This window comes from Onychomys torridus, chromosome 5 (assembly GCF_903995425.1).
Source record: "Onychomys torridus chromosome 5, mOncTor1.1, whole genome shotgun sequence".
Taxonomy (NCBI): Eukaryota; Metazoa; Chordata; class Mammalia; order Rodentia; family Cricetidae; genus Onychomys; species Onychomys torridus.
In genome coordinates this window covers 58,955,547-58,978,326 of record NC_050447.1, presented here as the reverse complement: position 1 = coordinate 58,978,326, position 22,780 = coordinate 58,955,547, and the positions used below count along the sequence as shown (strand labels likewise).

The following is a 22,780-nucleotide window of genomic DNA, read 5'->3' as shown; positions in this document are numbered from 1 at the left end:
GCCTTGTGCTTGCTAGGCAAGCACTCTACCACTGAGCTAAATCCCCAACCCTTATTCCTCTTCTTTCTAGCAGAAGTTTGTAAGAAAATGCTCTGATTAGGAATGCTCTTAGACTGCAGAGTGGTATTCTCAGCCCTTGCCAAAGTGGTCTGCTTTACATCTTTCTCTCCACTGCTGCAAAACTTACCTAAAGAAGTTACCATGAACTGATAGTGAATTTGTTATGGCCAAACTCAACTGATAGTCCTGACTTACCAGTTTCTCTTCAAATGAACACTATATAAAAACTGTAGTCTAATTTTCTTTTCTCCTTTATCTGTCTCAAAGTTGGTATTAGTTCCTTTTTCAGATGGGACTTGCTTGCTTTCACCTCTCCTTTCTAAGCCTTTGGTTTATAGCTAGACATATCCAACTGCCACTAGTCTAGTATCTTTCCTATCTACCAATCATACAATAAACCTTCAGTGTCTTCCCCACTTTAACTTCTCAGATATATATTAAGGTACATACTGGCTATAATCATCTAGGACTATGAAATGATTTAGAGTAACTTTCCTTCCATATCCCTCTCACATGTGAAAAGTCTCTGACCAAAAATAGTAATCACTGCACACCACATACTGAAAGTACTCATGCTGGGCTCCTTCTTAAATCCTTCCACCTGCACAGAGCACCCTTGTCATCCTCAATGTGTATACTCTATCCTGGGCTCAGCAGAATCTGCTCCATGGGAAAAACGCAGGCACTTCCCCACTTTTGTAAATGAACAGTCATGTCTCTTCACCTGCTACAAAAGCAGGATAGAGCAGGGATAGATGTCATACAGTCTGTCAAAGACAAATATACCTACTAACTGGTCTTTTTCAGAAGCATAGCAACCTCTGGCCCACCAAAGCAAACACATGCAGATTATCACCTGTATCCCAAAACATTTGACTCCACAGTTATGTACCAATTTTGTAGAAATAATCCTCAGTACAAAAGGCTACCTTCCAAAAGCAGCAAATAAAGCTATGTTTTTAAAGCCAGTCTAAAATGTGATATATACAAGGTACTACAGCTTAGGTAAATTACCTAGAAAGAAATGAAAATAATTCATAAAATTTCTACTAAATATTGTCTAACTTTCTTATTTGCTATGGATACCTGATAGTACTAACAAAAGAATATAAAATTTATAGCTGTTTTAAGATTATTAATAATTTCATTCAAGAAAGGAAAAAAATCAACATACCAGTAAGAGCCAACTGCTCTGAGGGATGAAATTTTATAGAATTTACTGCAAAATAAAAATTTTACGAAAACAGGTTTAAGATAATAAAACCATGTTTTTAGTATTTATTAGCTACTATATTACAAAGTTAATTGTAAATTTTAAGAAACTATGATAGTTCATTAGCTCCTCTGATTCAATTAAACTATGAATATGTAAGTCAGAACAAAGGTATAATAAATAAAAAAAGAACTAAAGTATGAACCACCTTGCTAAATGGCAAGATATACAAGAAAGAATATTAACAATCTACTTTTATAAACAGGCAAGTAATTTAGAGTTAAAATAAACAAAATGAGGTTATGACAAGAAGCAAACTGTAGTGTGGAGACACTGCCCACTAGCCTCATCCTGCCCCTGCCCAGCTTACAGAAACCCTGATCTAGTCCATGACAAATGAGACCCCAGGAATGAATTCCAACCAGACTCAAAAATGAAGACTAGGTTACTGTCCTCCCATTTTCTTATCCACATTCAGGACACTCTAAGGTAAGTTTTGGCAAGTGTTTTCTTGGGAAGTTTTCATTGTCTCAATAAAGAACATAAGTCAAGGAGTAGACTCCCAGCGCCCAGTATCTCTTCTTCCTTCCTTCCTTGTATTCAGATGGACTATCTTAATGGGTAGCCAGCAAGATAACAAGAATGAGCCCAGCTTAATGAACTGGTCGCATACTAAAAAGATTCTAGGCCCATCTCCCCACCTAGGACTTTCCTAAAGCAAACCCTAGGTTTTAGAATGGACTAAAACCTCCATTAGTCTGACCAGGGACTTGAATTCAACTCATCCTAAGAAGAATCAACCTTCATGTCCCTCCCTTGTAAAGAAAATGCATATCCTTTAGACAGAATGTTGTGGAAATTCTGCCAAACTTCAAAAAATTATCCATTAGTGAAATTGTATTAGCTACACCTTTAAAATTATGTTTTACTAAGAAACTATATTTAAAAAAAGAGAATTCTATTTACTTTCAATACTAAAATACAAATAATATAGAATAGCTAGTGAAAATTGCTGTTATAAGTAATAAACATAAGCTACAATGCTAAAAATAAGCAAATATATTTCAAAAATAAATTAGGGGTAAGAGGCCTGGAGAGATGGCTTAATGGTTAAGAGCTCTTACTGCTCTTATAGAGAACTCAGATGCAGCTCCCAGCATCTAAACGGCTGTTTACAACCTGCTATAACTCTACTTCCAAGAGACCCAACACCCTCTTCAGAGACCTTTCGGCACCAGGCATACATATGGTGCATATAGATTTTTCAGGCAAAAATAATACACATAAAATAAAAATATATCTTTTTTAAAAAGACATGGAGAATGTAAGACATGTTCTACAAGATTTTATATTTTTGAGTCCCTAGTAATATATTCATTCGGGACACTATATTTATAAACTAAGAAAAGACTAGTAAGAGAGGGACGAAAGAAGAGCGGCAGCGAGAGCAGTTAGCTATGTCTTACAAAGTTTGAATACCGTAAAGGGAGAGAAGGTGCTAAGAAAGAGAAGAGGTGGGGTCTACAACTCAGAGCCCTAGCCTTAGAGGAGATCACCAAGATGTCAGGGAGGTGCTGAGTTAAATGAGGATCCACTCATGGGTGTGGCTTTTTTGCACAAGCTAAAGGTAACATTGAGTCTATAAATGTGAGCCTAACCCGAACTCCAATGTGAGTAAGATATTCTCATGAGTAACCTGCTGTGTCCCTCTCTTTGGCTACTAAACTATCACCTTTTCTCCACTGGAAGAATTACTGTGTTTTAATAGACATGCAGGAGTCCATCTGAAGCTGACCTTCAAAAACAAAAGAGGCTTCCACTCTATATAAATACCAAAGCAATGAATCTAGGGATAAAAAACTCAGGACTGGAATGAGTGGGGATCTTACATACCAGGGGGGGGAAAAAAAATTAAAGAAAAGAAAAAAAAAAAAAAAAAAAAAGACTCTTTCAAAAGTAAAGATCCTTTAAACCCCTTTTTCTTCAGGTGAGACTTAGCCAAAAAAAAAAAAAAAAAAAAAAGGTTTCTGTAAGAGAATGGAGGCAACAGGGGGTCTAAGTCCCTTCCCTAGGAGACTGTCTTATTAAATACACATTATGTTCTAGCCTTTGTCCTATTGATTTCTATGAATTGCTAATATGGGCACAGGCACAATAGAGAAGAAAAAACGCACGCATGCACGCACACACGCGCTCATGGACCTACATGCCCAATAACAAGGCTATCCATCAAAACTAAGGGAACAGTGACAGCTAGCAGATGAGAGGGTTGGCAGTCTTGCACAGAGACTAGATGAAGACATTCTAGGTGGAAGAAATTTCTAAATGTTTGGGAGGAAAATACAAAAATGAAATTTGATCAAAACAGTGGTAATACCCAGGTATAACTGAAGAGGCAGAAGAAAGTTATGTAAAATATAAACTACAGACCCAAACACACAGTCAGTGGGAACATCCTTTATTTTGCCTGACCGAAGTATTAGACATTAATCTCTAACACATGGTTTACAATAAGTAATTATAGTTATACAATGTAGACTAATACATAGCACTGCTTAAGTATTAAACTTTTTCCCTTTATTACTCATATAAGGTAAAGGACAATTTCTCTAGTCTGACTATATTATACGTCTCCCAACCACCAAAATATTAAAATTTCATATCAAGTATAAAACATTTTAGCCAACATAGTTGATATTATGAAATTTTTTAAAAAGAGAAACACAGCTTCTGATTATTGTGCTCATTTAGGTAAATGCTTACCTGAGCCTACATGGCCAGCATATTTGACAAGACATTTGCCAGTCTCTATGCTCCACAACAAAGCCGTGTGATCTACAAGATGAAGAAGTCATAACTTAGACATCACTAATTTTATAATTTCTTTAAAAATACAATAATATTCTAAAGATGGTAAGTCACATCACCTTAACAGGTACTTTTAAATTAGTTTTATTTTATGTGTATGGGCATTTTTGCCTCCATGTATATCAATGTATGCAGTACCCTTGAAGGACAAAAAAGGGAACTAGATCCATTGGGACTAGAGTTAAAAGACAGTGGTGAGCCACTATGTGGGTGCTAAAAATCAAAATTCAAACTTGGGTCTCTGGAAGAACAGCCAGTGCTCTTAACCCCTGAGTCATCTCTCCAGTCCCCCAAACAGTCCTTGCAACTTTGATTCTACTCAGTACAATTCAATTATCCTAAGAAAAGTGCTGTGACTTGTCTGAAGACACAGAACTAGACAAGGACAACTGGACTTGATATCCTAGTGGAGCATTACACCGAGGCCATCATGTGTGAAGCTGGTATACAGAAATCATTTATATCATAGATATATTGTTTTATTATATATTATATACTATATACTAGAGCTTTCCAGAACATCTTGTAATTCTCAAATTCAATTAGCCTCCAAATTCACTTAAATTATATGAAATGATGGCTGTTCCTTTGGGCCTTTTTCTCTCACAGGCATTAAGAGGGGGAAGGGGGAATTAAAAAAAAATTCTAAGAAGAAATAGCAGCTAATTATCCAAAGGAAATTTCAGAAATATCAGAAGTCACCCCCTCTTTTTTTAACTAATAATTTCAAACCATCCAAGATGTTTAAGAATGAGCAAAACTACAAACAAGAAAGAAACTCTCAACATTCAAACTAGGTTTCTTGTGTCTCTTTTACTTTTAAAAATCAGAATCCAGGCCAGGTGGTGGTGGTGCACTCCTTTAATCCCAGCACTTGGGCAGCAGAGGCAGACAGATCTGTGAGTTCAAGGCCAGCCTGGTCTACAAAGCAAGTTCCAGGAAACCCTTTCTCAAAATATCAAAAACAAAAGAACAAAAGTCAAAAACAAAACAAAAAACAGATCTAGTAAGAAAGTATCTTCTCACAAGCTAAGAAAGTCATTTCCAACATCCAGTCATCATTCATATCTGAAGAGGTAGTATGTGAGACTAATCTGAGCTTTCATAAATTATCGTGTTAGGGCAGGACCTACCCTGTGACCCACAGAGTGCATCCTCCTCTGAAGAGCAGCCTCCTGTGACAACTCAACAGTCTAGAGAATATGCACTTTTTCAGTTGCTAGCATAACCCTTCCCCTTTACTGCTGGGAGAAAAATGACAAACCTGGCCCCAAATCAGAAGCACACCTGGCTTGACCAGGAACAAAGCCAATAAAAAGACCACCTAACATTTAAAAACTCTCCCACCTATGCTGCTTCTACCATTCAAAGACAGACACGCTCACATAAGCCAGGGATCTACTGCCTCAAAAACAGGAGTCCAGCCTTGGCTGTGACATCTACCCATAGGACTACAGGTCTCAGGAGAAATGGGTGCTCCATGCCAAGGCAAAAGCTTTTCCTTTTCTTTTTCCTTCTTTCCTCCTCATTTCATTTTTGTTTGAGAGACAACATGACAGGGCTTTATATCACAGCCCATGCTGGCCTGGAACTTGAGGTCCTCCCGCCTCCAGCTCAAGTGTTGGGCCTTTGGCATATACCACCACACACGGATCCAAAAGCTTTGGTTTCCTAACTCTTTCACCACACTTCATGAGTTATCAAAGCCACATCTTAATAAGCCAGCTGCAACAGTGTCTGGCTCACCGGCAGACGCTGTCCCAAGAACCACAGGCTGTGTCTTTGCAACACTGACATCCCAGATGCCATCCCTGTGGCCAATATACTCCTTCACAAGCTGGCAGATGGCCCTTGATGTGGTAGTCTTAAAGCTGGAGACAATCTAAATTGAGGAAAAAAGAAGCACTTTTAAACACTTACTGAATTAAATTTCTCTAAGTTAAAAAAGGCAAAACAGCACAAAGATGTCTTGAAAATGTGTAAGTAATTTAACAGGATACTGTAAACACTAACGGACTATAATACAAGCAGGAATAGAACTGAGATGCCTCACACAGTAAGGCTGCTCTCACTCAGCTCCTGATCAGAAGCTTCAGAAAATTCTCCCCGCTCCACTAGTGCACAGGAGTCAGGCAGGTAATGTCTCGCTGCAGAAGAAAGGCACCACAGGGCCTCTCAAGTCACTCTTCCCCAATCTCCATCCCCAAACCAAGTTCCCAATCTTTAAAACACATATACTCACACCAATAGAGAGACAGAGAGAGACAGACAGACAGACAGACAGAGAGAAAGAGACCAGTTAGAGAGACAGAAACAGATACAAAAAGGTTGAGGGAAAAAATACCCCAAACTACTAACACTAAAGTGTGTGTTCACAGAACTTTCCTTTTTTTCCTGATTTTGATCATTTTACACCAACCAAATATCAGAACAAAAAAAGCCCATGCTGTAAGAGGAATCAAATGACCACACTTGCAGCAGACGAAGAGGTTTGTTAAAGACTGTTTATTGAGCACTTGCTTGAAGCCACGTGCCATGCTAGATGGAGACAGAGCTGAGAGATACAAAGATCTTTTAGAAGCTGATATTCTAATGGAAAACAGACTTGAGATGATACAGACAATGAGGAACACACAGTAAGGTACTGGTCCATATAATGACACATGTAACAATTCTCATTTCCCTCATAATGAAGATTATAAAGTAAGGAAAAAACTAAATGCAAAGATTTCTTTAAACTTTGATCATGAAGCTGCTCTTAGATAAATGAAAACATTTCAACTTTTAAGTAAATCAGAAAAAATATAAAGAATAATGGATCTATAAATCTATGTAAGAAAAAATGAAAACAAAATTAATGGATTCATACATCTTGCCTTCAACAATAATTCCGCAAAGCCTAGGACATGTATACAAATTTACTCTTACATAAATATATGCAGACACAATCTGTTACATTAATTATTTATGTGCTTTCAGCTTATCCTCAACATAGTAAAGACAAAAATGAAATGATTAGTTAAGAGACTGAAATTTTACAAATGATATATGCCAATTCTATTTAACTTGGTTTAAATTTTACAGAAAATAGAAAATAACTTGTTCAAATCTCAAACCCATTATTGTCATCTTTCTAAATGTCAGTTTCCTTCCTAAAATCAACAAGAGTATCCCTCTCTATTATATGTGTTTGTGCTTACAGAAAACACCACTGAGATGCCAAATAGTACTAGATTTTAGAGGGAGAGAACTTACAGGCCACATAAAACTTACCACCATCCTAAGTTGTGGTAAATTTCATTTTCCAAATCTCCCAACATTTCTAGTATAAAGAATGTTATTATTAGAAACTACTGTACCACACTTCTTACCTACCCCATTCAAGGATAGAGTAGAAGGGACACTGCCATGGGAATACAACTGTGTTACTTCAGAAGCAGAACAATATGCTTTTCATGAACGCCATGGCATACAATCTCACATGCCACTTCCATAATGCTCATTATGCTTGAAAAACAAAATAAAACACTGACTTAAGCCAGGCAGAGTGGTGCATGCCTTTAATCCCAACATTCAGGAAACAAAGGCAGGAGAATCTCTGTTAAGTTCTAGGCCAACCTCATCCACATAGTGAGTTCCAGGATAGCCAAGACAACAGAGAGGGAATTAAAAAAAAAAAAAAAAAAGCACTACCTTGGTCAAGATTATAAAGAGACCCAAGGAAACAACTGAATTACTTAGAAGGAACATTCAGACAGAACAACTGCTGAATAAAGCAATGGCATCATGTTTTCCTGCCATGCTTAATCAGTTTAACTACAACACAAACAACCTAAAGCACTTTAAAAGCAAATCAGAAAGGTCCTTTTCCACTATAAAAAATAATTTCTAAAGAAATATGCACATCTCCACAGGTTTCTTTAAAGCAGTTTTCAAGGTAGACTGCCTTCCCCCACAGCCCCACCCATAAGCATTAGCAATCAGTCATGAACAGCCCAGGGAGGAAAGCCTCTCCAGGTTTTCTTCGTACACCTCTGCGCTCCCACTGTCTCACCAAACATGCTACTTGCCTTTCATGGCTCTGAGTCACAAGGAGGGCAAGTAATGAATCTAGACTGTAGCATGTTCTTGTTGCATTCGTGCTTAGCTTTAATATCAAGAATCCATGCTGTGGTACAAATCAGAATATATCGTTATCAAATTAGTTCTTCAATTTTCAGATGTCTTGTGTTTCATTATTTTTTAAGATGAGTACAAACAGTGTACAAAGTGCTGGGAAGTCCATTAGGAATATGCTTCTGACAAATTCTAACCCTAAAATGACTGCTGTTAAATAGTTCTAATATATTTTGAAAGCAAAATACTATTGTGCATGCCCTTACCTTTGTCCAAACCTTTTTTTAATTGTTCATGGTAAAAGACTGCTATATATAAGCATATCTTCCTCTACTTCAGAAATAACCAGAAAGTTTTGACCACACATTATATACACAAAATTGTAAGCATCAGAACAATCTATTTAATTCAAGATAATGTAACAAGAAATGAAGAACATAATTTTATACTTCATTTTGAATACTGAAATTAATCACAAACTTCAAAACTAGGATAAACTAGACATTACAATAAACAAAAATCCAATGAAACAGCAATTTACATTTCAGATGCTATCAAAGTACACAGTAGAAAATGTCAACAATACTCATGTTCTCTTCTAAATAATGATTACCAAGAATTTTTAAATAAGAGAAGGCAGAAAGGCTAGACTTTGCCTCTTAACTACAGTTAGCCTCATTGTTCCTGCCACATAAATGACTGTCAGCCCAAGACAATGAATTGTAAAAATAAAAAGCTGGTAATGTTTATGTAATCGTAGTACAAATTTCCCCTCACATTCAACCCAACGAGTGTACATTCACCAAAATTAGGTAATTAATTTATCTTTTATATATTCAAAATACTCCAAATTAGAAATGTGTACTATTACCTCAAAATACTGACAATTATACAGTAACTTTCCAAACAACTAAATCTTTGCCACTTCAAGTCCATACTAGGCACTTTAAAAGGAAAACCCTTGACTGTCCTTCCATGTCTCAGAAGCATACCCTCACTTTCTTCTTGTACTTAAAAAATTGAAAAATAATAATGAAAATGTACCTTTAGCCCACACAGAATTTCACTCCATAAAGTTATCTATTATCTATCTCTGAATCCATACACTTTTTAACAAGCCAATTAACAATACAAAATACATTGTTTTTCTAAAGACAAAAAATTACTGATGCATAATACAGTGATCTCACTGAAGTTAGTATCTAAGTTAGTATCTAAGCATCTACACTCTGTAGCCATTTAGCAATGGTTGTTTCTAGAAACCAGACATTTTTCTGTTACACATTTCTAACTGGAAAATATGCAAGTTAAAGTACACATCTGCACACCGCAAGCACCACATGACTGGCTCGAGAGCCAGTGCCTTGCATACCTTGCTGGTGGAAGCCTTGTAGGTGGTCTTTAGCTTCTGAGAAAGCTGACTGGTACTGTGACTGGCTGTGGAGGCAGAATTGACAATCAGCTCAAGAACCACAGCATTGCAAAGTACAGCTATACTGTAGAAAGGGAAACTTAGATCTGTGCACCCATCAAGTCATAGGGACCACAGCCGAGCTGGAAGAGGGACCCAAGCTCTTTCTCATCTGACCTGTATCTGAATTATATATTCCAAGTCTGGCTGATAGCAGAGAGCAAATGGTCGATGTCCTTCACTAAATCTCAGTTCCCTTGAGAAGTAATCTACATGCAATACTTTACAAGCATTTGTTTTACCTTTTGTTTTGAGCTGGCCCTTACTCAATTCTGCCCCATCAATCGTTTGTCCTTCACCAGCTAAGCGTTCATTAAGAGTATCAATTTCTCTGCGCACTGGAAATAAAAACATTTTTAATGTAAAATTTGGTCTTAAGTTCAAACATACTCATCACTATTAAAACTTACATAAGAATGTTGTGAGTTAGGACTGTTAAAAAATGATGTGAAAAATATTCTAAAAAGCAAGATGACAATAGTTTCCAAACACTCAAACCATCATTCCATGTATCATTCCGAGAACAAAAAGTCAGTGCTGGGGATGAAGGTCAGTTGGTGGAGTGCTCACCCAGCATGCACAAGGGCCTGAGTTTCATCCTTGCACCATATATACTGGGTGTGGATGCCTACAATCTCAGCACTTAGCAGGTGGAGAAAAGAGAGTCAGAAGTTCAGAGTCATTCTCAGCTACATTTCAAGTTCAAGGCCAGTCTGGACTGTATAAGATCCAATCTTTAAAAATGAATAAATGAAAGCTCACTCTTATGAGCCTGTAAAGATGTTACTACTGTACTGGGGTCTCATGAAAATGAGATGCCTGCATTTTCAAATTCTTATTCAGCACAGCTTTTTTTTGCTGGCTTCATGCACTTAAAAACATTCTGATACTGTCTGAAATTCAGTGAAATAATTATAGTTTACTTGTGGATACTATAATTGAGGAAAAAATATAATAATATAACTACTGGTATATGACACTAGAAAATCTCCACATGAGGATTATGTATAACCAAGATTTTAAAATTCCAGAATGAAAAATTAATAGGAAATGCAGGACTGGGAATGTCAGGGAAGAGAAACATAAAAATGGACCGTTACAAGGAACACAGTAACTGAAGATACAGAAAACTATGATTCTCCTAGCTTCTCCTGGCTATCAAAAAGGACCTTGGGAAAGGCTTCAGGCATCTACACTGTGAAACAGAGAAGAGACTTGCCCAGGGAAGTAACTGGTTTAAAAGCACCAAGTACTAAGCTGGCACAGCTGGGACCTGACTTACACAGAGGTCCACCCAGCTCTAGGGCCTACATGCTTGTCAGGATACCCTGAAGCTTCCTGGGACTGTAGGCTACTTGTCTGACCAAAGTTTAAAACAAGTCAATGTCATGAAAAGGCTGAGACCAAAGGCTCTATACAGCACCCAGACAAAGAAACTGGGACTTTATCTTATGGGTACCAAGGAGCCACCAAAATCTCTAAGTGCTAGACAACATAAAGTTAAAGTACCTTCCAATATTAGTAATTTTTAAAGTTTATTTTTAACTGGGGGAAGAGGTGCTTAGTGACATAAATATCTTAAATCACAATGAAAACACCCAAAATATTTCAGTTGCTAAAACTCTGATACTTTAAAAAAAAAAAATCTTAAAATCAGATGCTATGAATATTATGAGGATAACCAACCACTTTCTGGATGGATTTAAGGCCTGCTCCATTAAATGGAATCCATGCCTGGCACCATATTGGGACAAGAATTTGTGACCAGAAAGACCATAGGCCGAGAAACCAGTACTATGATCTGTTAATTGAACATACTATTAAGTCAATTCCTAATGACTTAAAGAAAAAAAAAAATCAGATGTTATACAGAGTACCTAACTTTATTTTATTTATTTTTTTAATTATTTATTTATTGATTGATTTCTGAGACAGGACTTTTCTGTGTAGTCTTGGCCTTGGCTGTCCTGGAACTCACTCTGTAGACCAGTTCTTATATACACACAGACAGATGTGTTTTATATATGTGTGTGTGTATATATGTATATATGTATATACACGTATACAGTATATATGTCAACATGTTTTTGGAAATTTTCAAGAGATGATAAAGTTTATATAATTTATGTTACACTTGGTATATGAAAAATGCAATGCATTCATTTTGTATAAAACTGAAATTTTGATTGGTCATTCTGGTAAACCCCTCAAAGATTCTCAGAGCTTAGCCCTATAACCTATTAACAATGTTACCCTACAGGTTCTGCAAGTAGGGAGGTCATCCTTCCTGGAATAACCAGGGGCTCAATCAAGTTGCATCTTTTTAGAACTGAAACAGACAGAAAGGCTCAGAGAGGAAAAAAGAAAAACCATCACATCACTAAAGGTGATGGGCACATAAGCCAAGGACAGTGATAAGGGGGCCTATGCTAAAAGCACAATTAACTGCATTCTGTCACCATATAAACAAGCAGCAAATGTTTGTCCTACAAGCTCCAGAAAGAAAGACAACTCTCACAGGATTTGACTTCATCCTGGCAAGAATCATGCTAGGCCCACAGAACTGTAAGAGAATCTTTTTTACGTGTATGGTTATTTTGCCTGCATGATTATCTGGTGCCCTTGGAGGTCAGAAGAGGGCATCAGAGCTCCTGAAACTGGAATTACAAACAGCTGTGAGCAGTCATTTGGGTGCTGAGAATCAAACAGGACTTCTGGAAGAACAGCCAGTGCTCTTAACTGCTGAACCATCTCCCCAGTCCCAATAATATGTTTAAATCAGCATGTTTAGCAACAGAATAGAAAATAATAGAGTGATGAATCTCAACCCACAAATATTATTCTCAAAGATTTCTATGGAGAGGTAATCATTTTTTTTTAAATACATTGTTAGGAGATACTCACATTCTAAGTTTTCGATGTAAAGATTTTCAAATTCTCTTTCTATCTGACCAAATAGTTCCAGCAATGTACTGCGAACTGAGGAAGGCAGTTTTGAATCCTGTCCAAAACAAATATTTTTGTTTAAAATGAATGAATGAATCATTTTAATACCAGGCAACAATATATTTTTTCAAAGTAAATTATCATTTATCTTAAACTCTTATTTTATAACATAATATATTTTATTGCTCATACATACATGAAGGTTTAAAGAATTTAAAATTTAGCTAGGCATGTAGCTCAGTGAGAGCATGTACTTAGCATGCACTTTGGGTTCAATCCCCAATACTCAAATTTTTTTTTAAGATTCAAGTTTCTAGAAAGGAAACAATAATCAAAATGTATTCCTAGAGGAATACAAGATTTAAGAGCAAATATTTTACAAAATAACATAACTTTTTCTTTTACACGTGTGAATACAATTCTCTCTGCACAAGCTGAATAGGTGCTAAAGATTTTAAAGACTGACTGACAAACCAGAACATCTTGATTGTGGATCTCTACTGTTTTAGACTGAGAACCCAAACCATCTGGAACAGCCATTTACTATCAACCTCTGGAGCCTACCTAACATCCTGACTGCTAGGTAAACCTTTTAGAATGCACTGGGCACACCATAAGCATCCAGCAGCCTTAAATCTGAGAATGTCAGAACATCTGAAACCCACAGCAAAGACTCCCCTTCTCTGCTGTAACCTGCCTGCCAGATGTCCTCAGCAATATATTTGGCCAGTGCACTGATATATGTCATTCTTCTGTTATGTGACTCAAAAGATCTTGTATCCTCTTCCACACTAGAGCAGGTTATTCAGGTGAACATAATCTGTGTTCTTAGACCTTGGTCACATATATTTGACTCAGAGTAAACTTTTTCCCTTTGGAGGAAAAGCTTGGTTTTGCACTGACACAGAGGGAACATGAGCTTACTTTATTCAAAAATTTCCAAATTTATAGAGAAGCAAAGCCACTTCCAAAACTGAAGCTATGTTACAAATAGCCTACCACACGCTATTTAAAAACAAACAAACAAATAAAAAAACACTATTTCAATGGGCAATGGGCTATATACTAATAGAGATCTGCTTCATCACCTAATTAGATCCACTGTGCTTCAACCAAAACAAACTAGTGACTTCCTAAAACTCTATAACTAAGACTATTATGAAGAGAAGAAAAAGAAAATCTTGCCTACAAGAACAAACTGTCTAGGAGTGGAGTCACATCCTTCATACCTTTGCACATTTCCCCGCACTTCTAGTTTCTATCTAAAAGGCAGAGTGAAGAAAACAGGAAGCAACATTTACAACATAATTCCAAGTTAAAAATTTGAATGCTTCCAAGTCATCAAATAAGTTCACAAAATAATTTACTTTTCCTGAACATTATTAATAAATAGAAGACTATTTGATAGTTTCTATTCTAATCTCCACAAGGACTCTATCTACATAATTAGCATGTGTGCCCCACCTTTCCCCAGCACAAAAAGTATTTTTCAAAAATAATATTCTCAAATACTTCTATATTAATTTTCCAATATTCAAGTAACATCGTTATAATCTTCAAGTGACTTTTCAAGTTTATATTCAACACCAATTGTTGAGACCTGGTAAGTTGCAAATTTTAAAAATATTCATACACACAATACTTATTAAATTATACCTCAGGTTAACTTCTTAGGACTATAAATTTCAAAAAACAATGAACATTTCCACAATTTGAGTTTTTCAATAATTACATGTTCTCCTATAAATTTTGTAAACTATTTAAAATATATACATGCTAGCTTAAACACTGAATCTGGTAGAATTGGTAATCTTAACATCTCTCTAAAGAAGTTCACAGTTACAAATTAAGATATAGAACATTAACCTAATACAGTACCATGATGATTAACCTTCACCTTTTTTTGATACTATTCCATAATAACCAAAAGAACACTGCAAAACACTGTATCTAAAGAGATCACTCCTGTAAATCAAGGCTACCAATAGTCAGCACATCTCTATTTCCCATAGAAGGCCACTTATACCTACCATGCCAGCTGCAATATCAACACTTACACTTTCTTCCCTCCTGTAAAGGGAAGGTCAGCACAGCCACTCACATATCATGCTGGTTAGTTCCACTCCAAATTACTTCAGTAAACAAACTGTCTAGCTAACAAGGAAACTCAGAGAGCCAGGAGAGCAGTACATAGGTCTAGGTTGCTCAGGTGAAAGAACTGTGAATTACCTTTTGAAATGCCTACTGTGAGATACAATTACCACCTTATACTACATCACAATGGAAGACAACACTAAGAACAAATTCACCTCATGTGGGAAGTAACTCTAGAATATGCCAACTAACAAAGTAGAATTTTTCACTGCTAGAAACGTCAGGAAATCAAAAAACTTTTAAGAACCACTTTAGATTGTTTACATATACTGTCCAACTAGTAGCCACCAGCTACATATGACTATTTAAATGTCAATGTAAATATGTTCTTGTTTAAGCTACATTTTAAATACTAAGACATACCAATCATGTTTAACTGCCTACATGTAACAATAACCTTGGGGCACCTTTATCAAAGGTGATAATACTTCCATCAAGGAAATCCTACCACACAGTTGTAGTTTTTTACTCTCTCAAATGGATGAACTGTGTCTCAAACCTGAATACCCCTGAATGTGACTATAGTAAGAGTCAAGATCTTTATTGAAAGGACCATTAAAATGCAGTTATAATGGTGATCCTAATTAATTATGACCAGTGGCCTTACAAGAGTTAAGGAAAACATGCAAAGAGGAAAGACCATGTTGGATGCATAAAGGTAGCAATCACCTACAGCTACAAGTAAGGCCTTAGGAGGTGTTGTATTTTAAAAACTTCAGGAAGGAGACACACCATGTAACAGGGCCCATGTGGGGGGTTTATTGAGGGGAAGGATGAGAAGGGAGCAGAGAAGGAGCAGAGACTGGTCCCTGGGGATGAGAGCAAAGGAAGAAAACGAGATGAGAGGTGTACAAGGCACGCCTTTTACAAGGAAATGTAGTGATCACTCCTGTAAATCAAGACTGCCACAGGGGGTGCTCTTAGTGGCTACAGTTGAGGTATATTCTGTGAGGACCCTACGGACAGGCCAGTACAGATGCCTAAATGCCAACATTCCTCCCTTTTGTTTATTATAAAAAGGTGAGGCATTAGAAAGGAAAGAGGTAGCAGGTGAATCGAGGATGAGGAGGATGAGAACGTTGTGTTCTCGAGACTGCTTCCGGCTGGCCTGAGGGGCATCGATCATCTTTGGGGGACCTGAGAAAACTAGGGTGCTGGCCACATCCTGGGGTAGCTGGCTGTTTCACTTCATTGTCTAAGCTCTGTCTGCCTGGACCTGGCAAGATGCTGTTCAGATGGATCCAAGTTGACCCCCTGGAGCTCACAAGAAATCATGATGAGGTCATCAGCCAAGATGGAGGAGAGCCACATGGTTGCTGTTAATAGTTACATGCACATTCACACAGAATGAAACAGCAGTTGAGTAAATAGAAGGGGAGAACCAGTGTGTGCTGAGCAAGATGAAGCTGGCTTCTCCATCTCTGATTAGCACTTTGAAGCAAACACACAGAACATTTAGAGAGCAAGAGCAGACAGACACAAGCAGGTCTTGGAGCAAAGAAAAAGAGAAGTGGGCAGTTCTTTCTCGGTTCCCTGACTGTCTGGTCCGAAGAAGTACTGAGGTCAGTCTCACAAGCAGGAGAATGGTTAAAGGCAGGTAGCCCTACCAAAGACCAATTGTTGGTATTGAATGGAAGGCAAAGCTGTCGGTGAATGAGAAAACAGATTTGTTGCTAGTGGAAGAGAGCAAATCAGAAAACAGATTTGTTGCAGATAGAAAAGAGCAGATCCATTGTGGGGTGGAGCAGGCAGGTAAGGTCCTAACAAGAAGTGGTACCTTCGTGGGCCCTGTCAAAGTATGCCACTAAACAAACAGGCCACACAGCAACAAAGTTAGTGCAAGAGGCTTGAGAGAGGGAAACCGCAAAAGAGTGAAAGGCTGTGTCGGATTACGGACTTGATAAGAGAAAGCTTAAAAGTCAGATCGCTGGCAGAAGATGCAAAGGTCCTGTGAAATATCGGGATATGGGGTGCTGGTAAGCGCCCATTTTGATTGATACCTGATTGCAAAGGCATCTAGATAAGTGGTAGGTCCATTTTCCATGAGTAAGGTAGAGAAATAAGATCCAAGGGCTGGAATCTCTAGCATCCCAGAAATTCAATGAGGGCTAACGAAGAGGCACAGACTGCTTAGTGGACCGTCATCCAAAAAAGCAGAGGCCTATGGGCTAAGAGTCCAAGTGAGACACAGTTGCCTGGTACCAGGACTTCAAGAAAAGCCAGAAGGCGAGAACTGTGCTTGATAAATGAAGCCTCATTTGTGGGAAATGGCCAGAAAGTGGAGGTGAGGGTGGGAGACAGCCGCCCAATTACCAATCATTGATGTTGAATAGAATCCCAGCAATCTTTTTTTTTTTTTTTTGGAGCTGAGGATCAAACACAGGGCCTTGCGCTTGCTAGGCAAGTGCTCTACCACTGAGCCAAATCCCCAACCCCCCAGCAGTCCATTAGGTGGGAAAATAGGGCTGTCATGGGCGGACCAGGTTCCAGAGTCACGGCATGTCTCAGACTGCCAGGAGAGCCTATCCGAGTCATGGCACCAAATGTTGTATTTGAGGGGAGAGGAAAGAAGGGGCAGAGAAGTGGGCAAAGACTGGTTCCCAGGGATGACAGCATAGGAAGAGAAAGAGAGAGAAACCAGAGGTGGACAAGGCCCACCTTTTATAGGGAAACAGCGAATGAGCACAGGGGTGCTCTTAGTGGTTGCAGCTAAAATAAATCCTGTCAGAACCCTAAGAGCAGGCCAATACAGATCCTAAATGTTAAGAGGAAACCCTTCCATACCTTGATCTTGGATTTCACCCTCCAGAATTATGGAAAAATTAATTTATGTTGTTTAAGCCACATAGTTTATGGTACTTTGTTACAATCACCTAGCAAAGTAAATACTGTCAAAGCTCTTTTTATGATTTTTATATCCCTCACTAGATTAAAATGTAACTTTTTATAGAAAGTAGACAAGGGCAGACAGAGTTGACCCTCTATAGTCACAAGATTTACACCTGTAGAGTCAACCAACTGTAGAGCAGAAGCATTTAGGCAAAAGCTAGCTAAGATGCAGCATGCCTTGTAATCCCAGTACTTGAGGAGCTGTGACAGAAGGATTCCAAATCAAAGGTCAGACTGGCCTAGAGACAGTGAGACCCTCTCAAAACAATAAAGGAGAAATACGCATTGTAGAAAAAAAAAGAAGAAGAAGAAGAAGCCTGTAAAACACAACTTGTACTAAACAGGGTGATCCATTCAGCATCATTTCTTAAATACAGCATAACAATTGTTTTCTCACTGTATCAACTGGATATCTACTCTGTGGCAGGCCATAATCCTGTGGGTTTCTAGGTGAACACCTACTGCCCCTACAGAATTTATTATATACTAGAAGCCCCTTGCAAGAAGTTGCTTACACAGTTCTAATAAGATCCAGCATTCATGAAGGCCAATTTCTCAGATGCAAGCCTTTTTATCCTTACAGCACTATGGCTGATACAGTCTAACTGTGAAAAAAAAATGGTTACAAAAGTTGTTTTGACTAAATCTCAATTGTTCAATTTTACCAATAAAGACTCAGGAGCTAGATGCTAGGATAAAAGTCTGCTAGCACAGAAAGGCAGAGAAAGCACCCAGCTGACCTTGCTCCTCCACTGATGTCCCAGAAAGTTCTCTTCTTTCTCTTATGCTGCCTCAAACAAAACTCTCAAACTCAATGTCCCTCCCTTCTCCTAAGCGTCTCCCTATCTCCATCCTCCTGACTTTCTCTTACCCGCTATGTTTTTTTCTTAATAATCCTATGTTCCCTTCCTGTCAACTGGTTGATTTCTCTGCCTCTTGATCTATGGTTGACTTTATTTGAACCTGTTTAAAATATTCAAGCAGAAAGCTCTTAGATTAAAGGTGTGTGCTAGGGCAGAGCCACACCACAACTAGAAACAGGTTTTTCCAATAAATAAACACAATCTCAGGGTTCAGTGTGATCAAATATCCTGCAACAAAACGTATATGTACATACTTATATAAGCATATACTTCATATGATTATTTCAATAGAACACTTTATCTAGACTTCACAGTAATACTTTTCAAAAATCCTAACATTTTGACATCTACAAAGGCACTAGAAAAATACAAGCAAAACTTGCTATCAGTCGTGTATTAGTACATTCATCAAAGGACCATAGATACTCACGATAGCAGAGACAAAGACAAAGGCAGGTTAAGTCACTCCAGAGAGTAGAAAAAGCATCAAAATTTTAATTCTGCCTTTTTCTTGAGACTATTAGAAACAGAAAACCTGTCTCAGAAATCTAGGGCTAAACCTCTTAGAGACAACTAACCTGTACAAAGAATAAAATAAGTTCATATTGTCATACCTGTATCTCTTTGTTATTATTATAAATATATTATTAACATTAGCTGGGCATGGTGGTACATGCCTTTAATTTCACCACTAGGGAGGAAGAGGAATGTGGATCTCCATGAGTTCAAGACCAGCCTGGTCTACATAGTGAGTTCCAGGATGGCAAGGACTACACAGAGACCTTGTCTCAAAAAACAAAATAAAATAATAATAATAGTCATAATAATAATAAAACAAAGAAATCTAATTTTATCTCTGTGTATGCTGCTGAATTTACTGTGTTCTTTTACAGGTTTGGTAGTATAAGCCTTTCTTCTGCTTTAGAAACCCACATGCATTAACTATTTCAATTACACAACCATCTTTAAAATGGGCACCGACCAATGCTAACTTACTTGTCCTTCTAACATCTCTCTTGGCAGTCCAGTCCTCTCTTGTTCTGAGCTGTTAGTTCTTCTTATAGAAAGGCTATGAGATTTGCGCTTTTGTTTTGCTTGGCGAGCAGTCGAACAACTTCCACTTTCTGTGGGCATTACTTCTAGAAGGTAGTGTCCTGGTCACTCCTGCAATAAGCTAAAGAACAGCAGGGAAAACAAGTACTTCATTTCTGATACAGCAAGTTGAAACAACCAGCAGACAAGGTAAAGATTACTTTCCATTCGCAATCTTACTAAGATTAGCACTCATGATACAGTTTAGAACTCAACTGTTGAAGTCAGTTACAGTGATTCCTGTTGTTTAAATCTTTCTCTTAATTCTGTTGTTTTAGCTATTCTAGTTCCTTGATCTAACCTTCTCATTTTCAAAAGATTTTTTTAATCTCAAAAATCCTTGCTTTATGGGTTGAAGAGATCATTTAGTGGCTAATAACACTGGCTGTTCTTCCAGAGGACCTGAGTTCAATTCTCCACACCTACACAACTTTCTGTAACTCCAGGTCCAGGGGATCTGACACCTTCTGGCCTCCACTTGGCACCTGGCAAACATGCTGCACAGACATACCTGAAAGCAAACCACCTACACACTAAAACTTTTTTTTAATTCTTGCTGTAATTTTGAAAAGAATTTTGTTAAATATGTTTATTAATTTGGGACTTCAAATCTATGAAAACATTTGCTCTTTCATCAGTTTCCAGTTTACTACTAAATGAACAACTGTGTATTTCTTGATCTCACTAAAATATATTTTTTTTATTTTTTGGTATTTAAACATTTTTCCTTGTTTCTCATGTTAACTGCTAATATACAAAATACAAAGACTGTGTATTGAGCTTATAGCTCACAATCTTTATAAATTTGGGGAAAAACTTGTAGATTATTTTGTGTTTTGTTGTGTTTTATTGTTGCTGTTGTTGTTTAATGTAAACTACTGCTCCATCTGAAAAAAGCAAGGATAATTTCTTCCTTTTTAATCTGCAAGCCTTATTTCCTTATATTTCACTGATTTGGAAAGAAACTGTAGTAGTGCATCCTTTTTTTTTTTCCAATTTCAAGGTAAGAACTTATTGCCTTATACTTTACTGAAGTTGGCTAGAAATTTTAGTACATCCTTGTTTTTGTTTTTTGTTTTTTTCCATTTTCGGGTAAGAACAGCCATGCCTTCACTACTGAAAATAAAGTCAACTATACATTTTTCTACAGTTATTTACCAAGTGGACAACATCTCTTTCTCATACATTTTCTACCAGTTTGTCCTGAACTGTCGATGCTTTTTCTGCATTAATTAATATGGGGGCATAGACTTTCTTTGTTGCCTTAACAGTGTTTAATTATTCTGATTATTTTCAAGTACAGATCAATACTAACATCCACAGAAACTTATTTTCCTTTTATTCTCTTATTTTCTCTGCTTTCTTGTCAATTACCTAACACACTTAAAATTTTACACTGGGGGCAGGGAGATGGCTTGGCAAATAAAATCACTAGCTGTGTAAGCCTGACAACTTAATCCCTTGAAGCCACATTTAAAACATACAGACACAAAACAGGATGCTATGGCCCAAATCTGTAATATATACCCAAAAGCCATATAGCTGGACCATATAATACTTATGTTTGTAGTGTTGAGGGAGCTCCCCACTGATTTAGATAGTGAATGAACTGGTTTATATTTCCACCAACAGTGTACAGAATTCCCCTATATCCTCAACAACATTTGGGCTTTTGTTTGTCTTGTTTTGTTTTCTCTTGATGATAGGTGTACTACTGGTTGACACAACTAACACAAATCTAAACATATTTGTGAAGAAGGACCCCTAACTGAGAAAATGCCTGCACAGATTGGCCTACAGGCAGTCTATGGGGTACCGTCTTGATTAATGACTGATGTAGGAGGGGCCCAGCCTGGGTTGTATAAAAAAGCAGGCTAACCAATCCATGGGGAGTAAGTTATAAACTGCACTGCCTCCATTGATCTCTGCTTCCAGCTCGGCCTCTAGGTTCTTACCCTTGAGTTCCTGCTTTGGAATAGGACTAGAGGCTATAAAAATCAATAAACACTTTTTTCCCTGAAGTTGCTTTTGACATGATTTTTATATCCCTCACTAGATTAAAATGTAACTTTTTATAGAAAGTAGACAAGGGCAGACAGAGTTGACCCTCTATAGTCACAAGATTTACACCTGTAGAGTCAACCAACTGTAGAGCAGAAGCATTTAGGCAAAAGCTAGCTAAGATGCAGCATGCCTTGTAATCCCAGTACTTGAGGAGCTGTGACAGAAGGATTCCAAATCAAAGGTCAGACTGGCCTAGAGACAGTGAGACCCTCTCAAAACAATAAAGGAGAAATACGCATTGTAGAAAAAAAAAGAAGAAGAAGAAGCAGCCTGTAAAACACAACTTGTACTAAACAGGGTGATCCATTCAGCATCATTTCTTAAATACAGCGTAACAATTGTTTTCTCACTGTATCAACTGGATATCTACTCTGTGGCAGGCCATAATCCTGTGGGTTTCTAGGTGAACACCTACTGCCCCTACAGAATTTATTATATACTAGAAGCCCCTTGCAAGAAGTTGCTTACACAGTTCTAATAAGATCCAGCATTCATGAAGGCCAATTTCTCAGATGCAAGCCTTTTTATCCTTACAGCACTATGGCTGATACAGTCTAACTGTGAAAAAAAAATGGTTACAAAAGTTGTTTTGACTAAATCTCAATTGTTCAATTTTACCAATAAAGACTCAGGAGCTAGATGCTAGGATAAAAGTCTGCTAGCACAGAAAGGCAGAGAAAGCACCCAGCTGACCTTGCTCCTCCACTGATGTCCCAGAAAGTTCTCTTCTTTCTCTTATGCTGCCTCAAACAAAACTCTCAAACTCAATGTCCCTCCCTTCTCCTAAGCGTCTCCCTATCTCCATCCTCCTGACTTTCTCTTACCCGCTATGTTTTTTTCTTAATAATCCTATGTTCCCTTCCTGTCAACTGGTTGATTTCTCTGCCTCTTGATCTATGGTTGACTTTATTTGAACCTGTTTAAAATATTCAAGCAGAAAGCTCTTAGATTAAAGGTGTGTGCTAGGGCAGAGCCACACCACAACTAGAAACAGGTTTTTCCAATAAATAAACACAATCTCAGGGTTCAGTGTGATCAAATATC

General features: G+C 37.6%; 1 protein-coding gene across 5 annotated transcripts in view; it reads right to left on the bottom strand.

Annotated features, from left to right (window-relative positions):
• Wdr37 (WD repeat domain 37) overlaps positions 1–22,780 on the bottom strand; it is a 67,507-nt gene that overhangs the window by 34,022 nt on the left and 10,705 nt on the right. For 4 of the 5 annotated variants that reach the window (XM_036186865.1, XM_036186862.1, XM_036186866.1 and 1 more), the window contains 6 exons: positions 12,633–12,729; positions 9,971–10,066; positions 9,630–9,694; positions 5,888–6,023; positions 4,037–4,108; positions 1,235–1,279 (listed from right to left, as the gene is read on the bottom strand). In XM_036186865.1, coding sequence (XP_036042758.1) covers positions 1,235–1,279; positions 4,037–4,108; positions 5,888–6,023; positions 9,630–9,694; positions 9,971–10,066; positions 12,633–12,729 — 511 coding nt within the window. Of the gene's footprint in view, positions 1–1,234; positions 1,280–4,036; positions 4,109–5,887; positions 6,024–9,629; positions 9,695–9,970; positions 10,067–12,632; positions 12,730–19,576; positions 19,751–22,780 lie in introns of those variants that run through there. The other variant, XM_036186863.1, reaches the window with a different exon arrangement.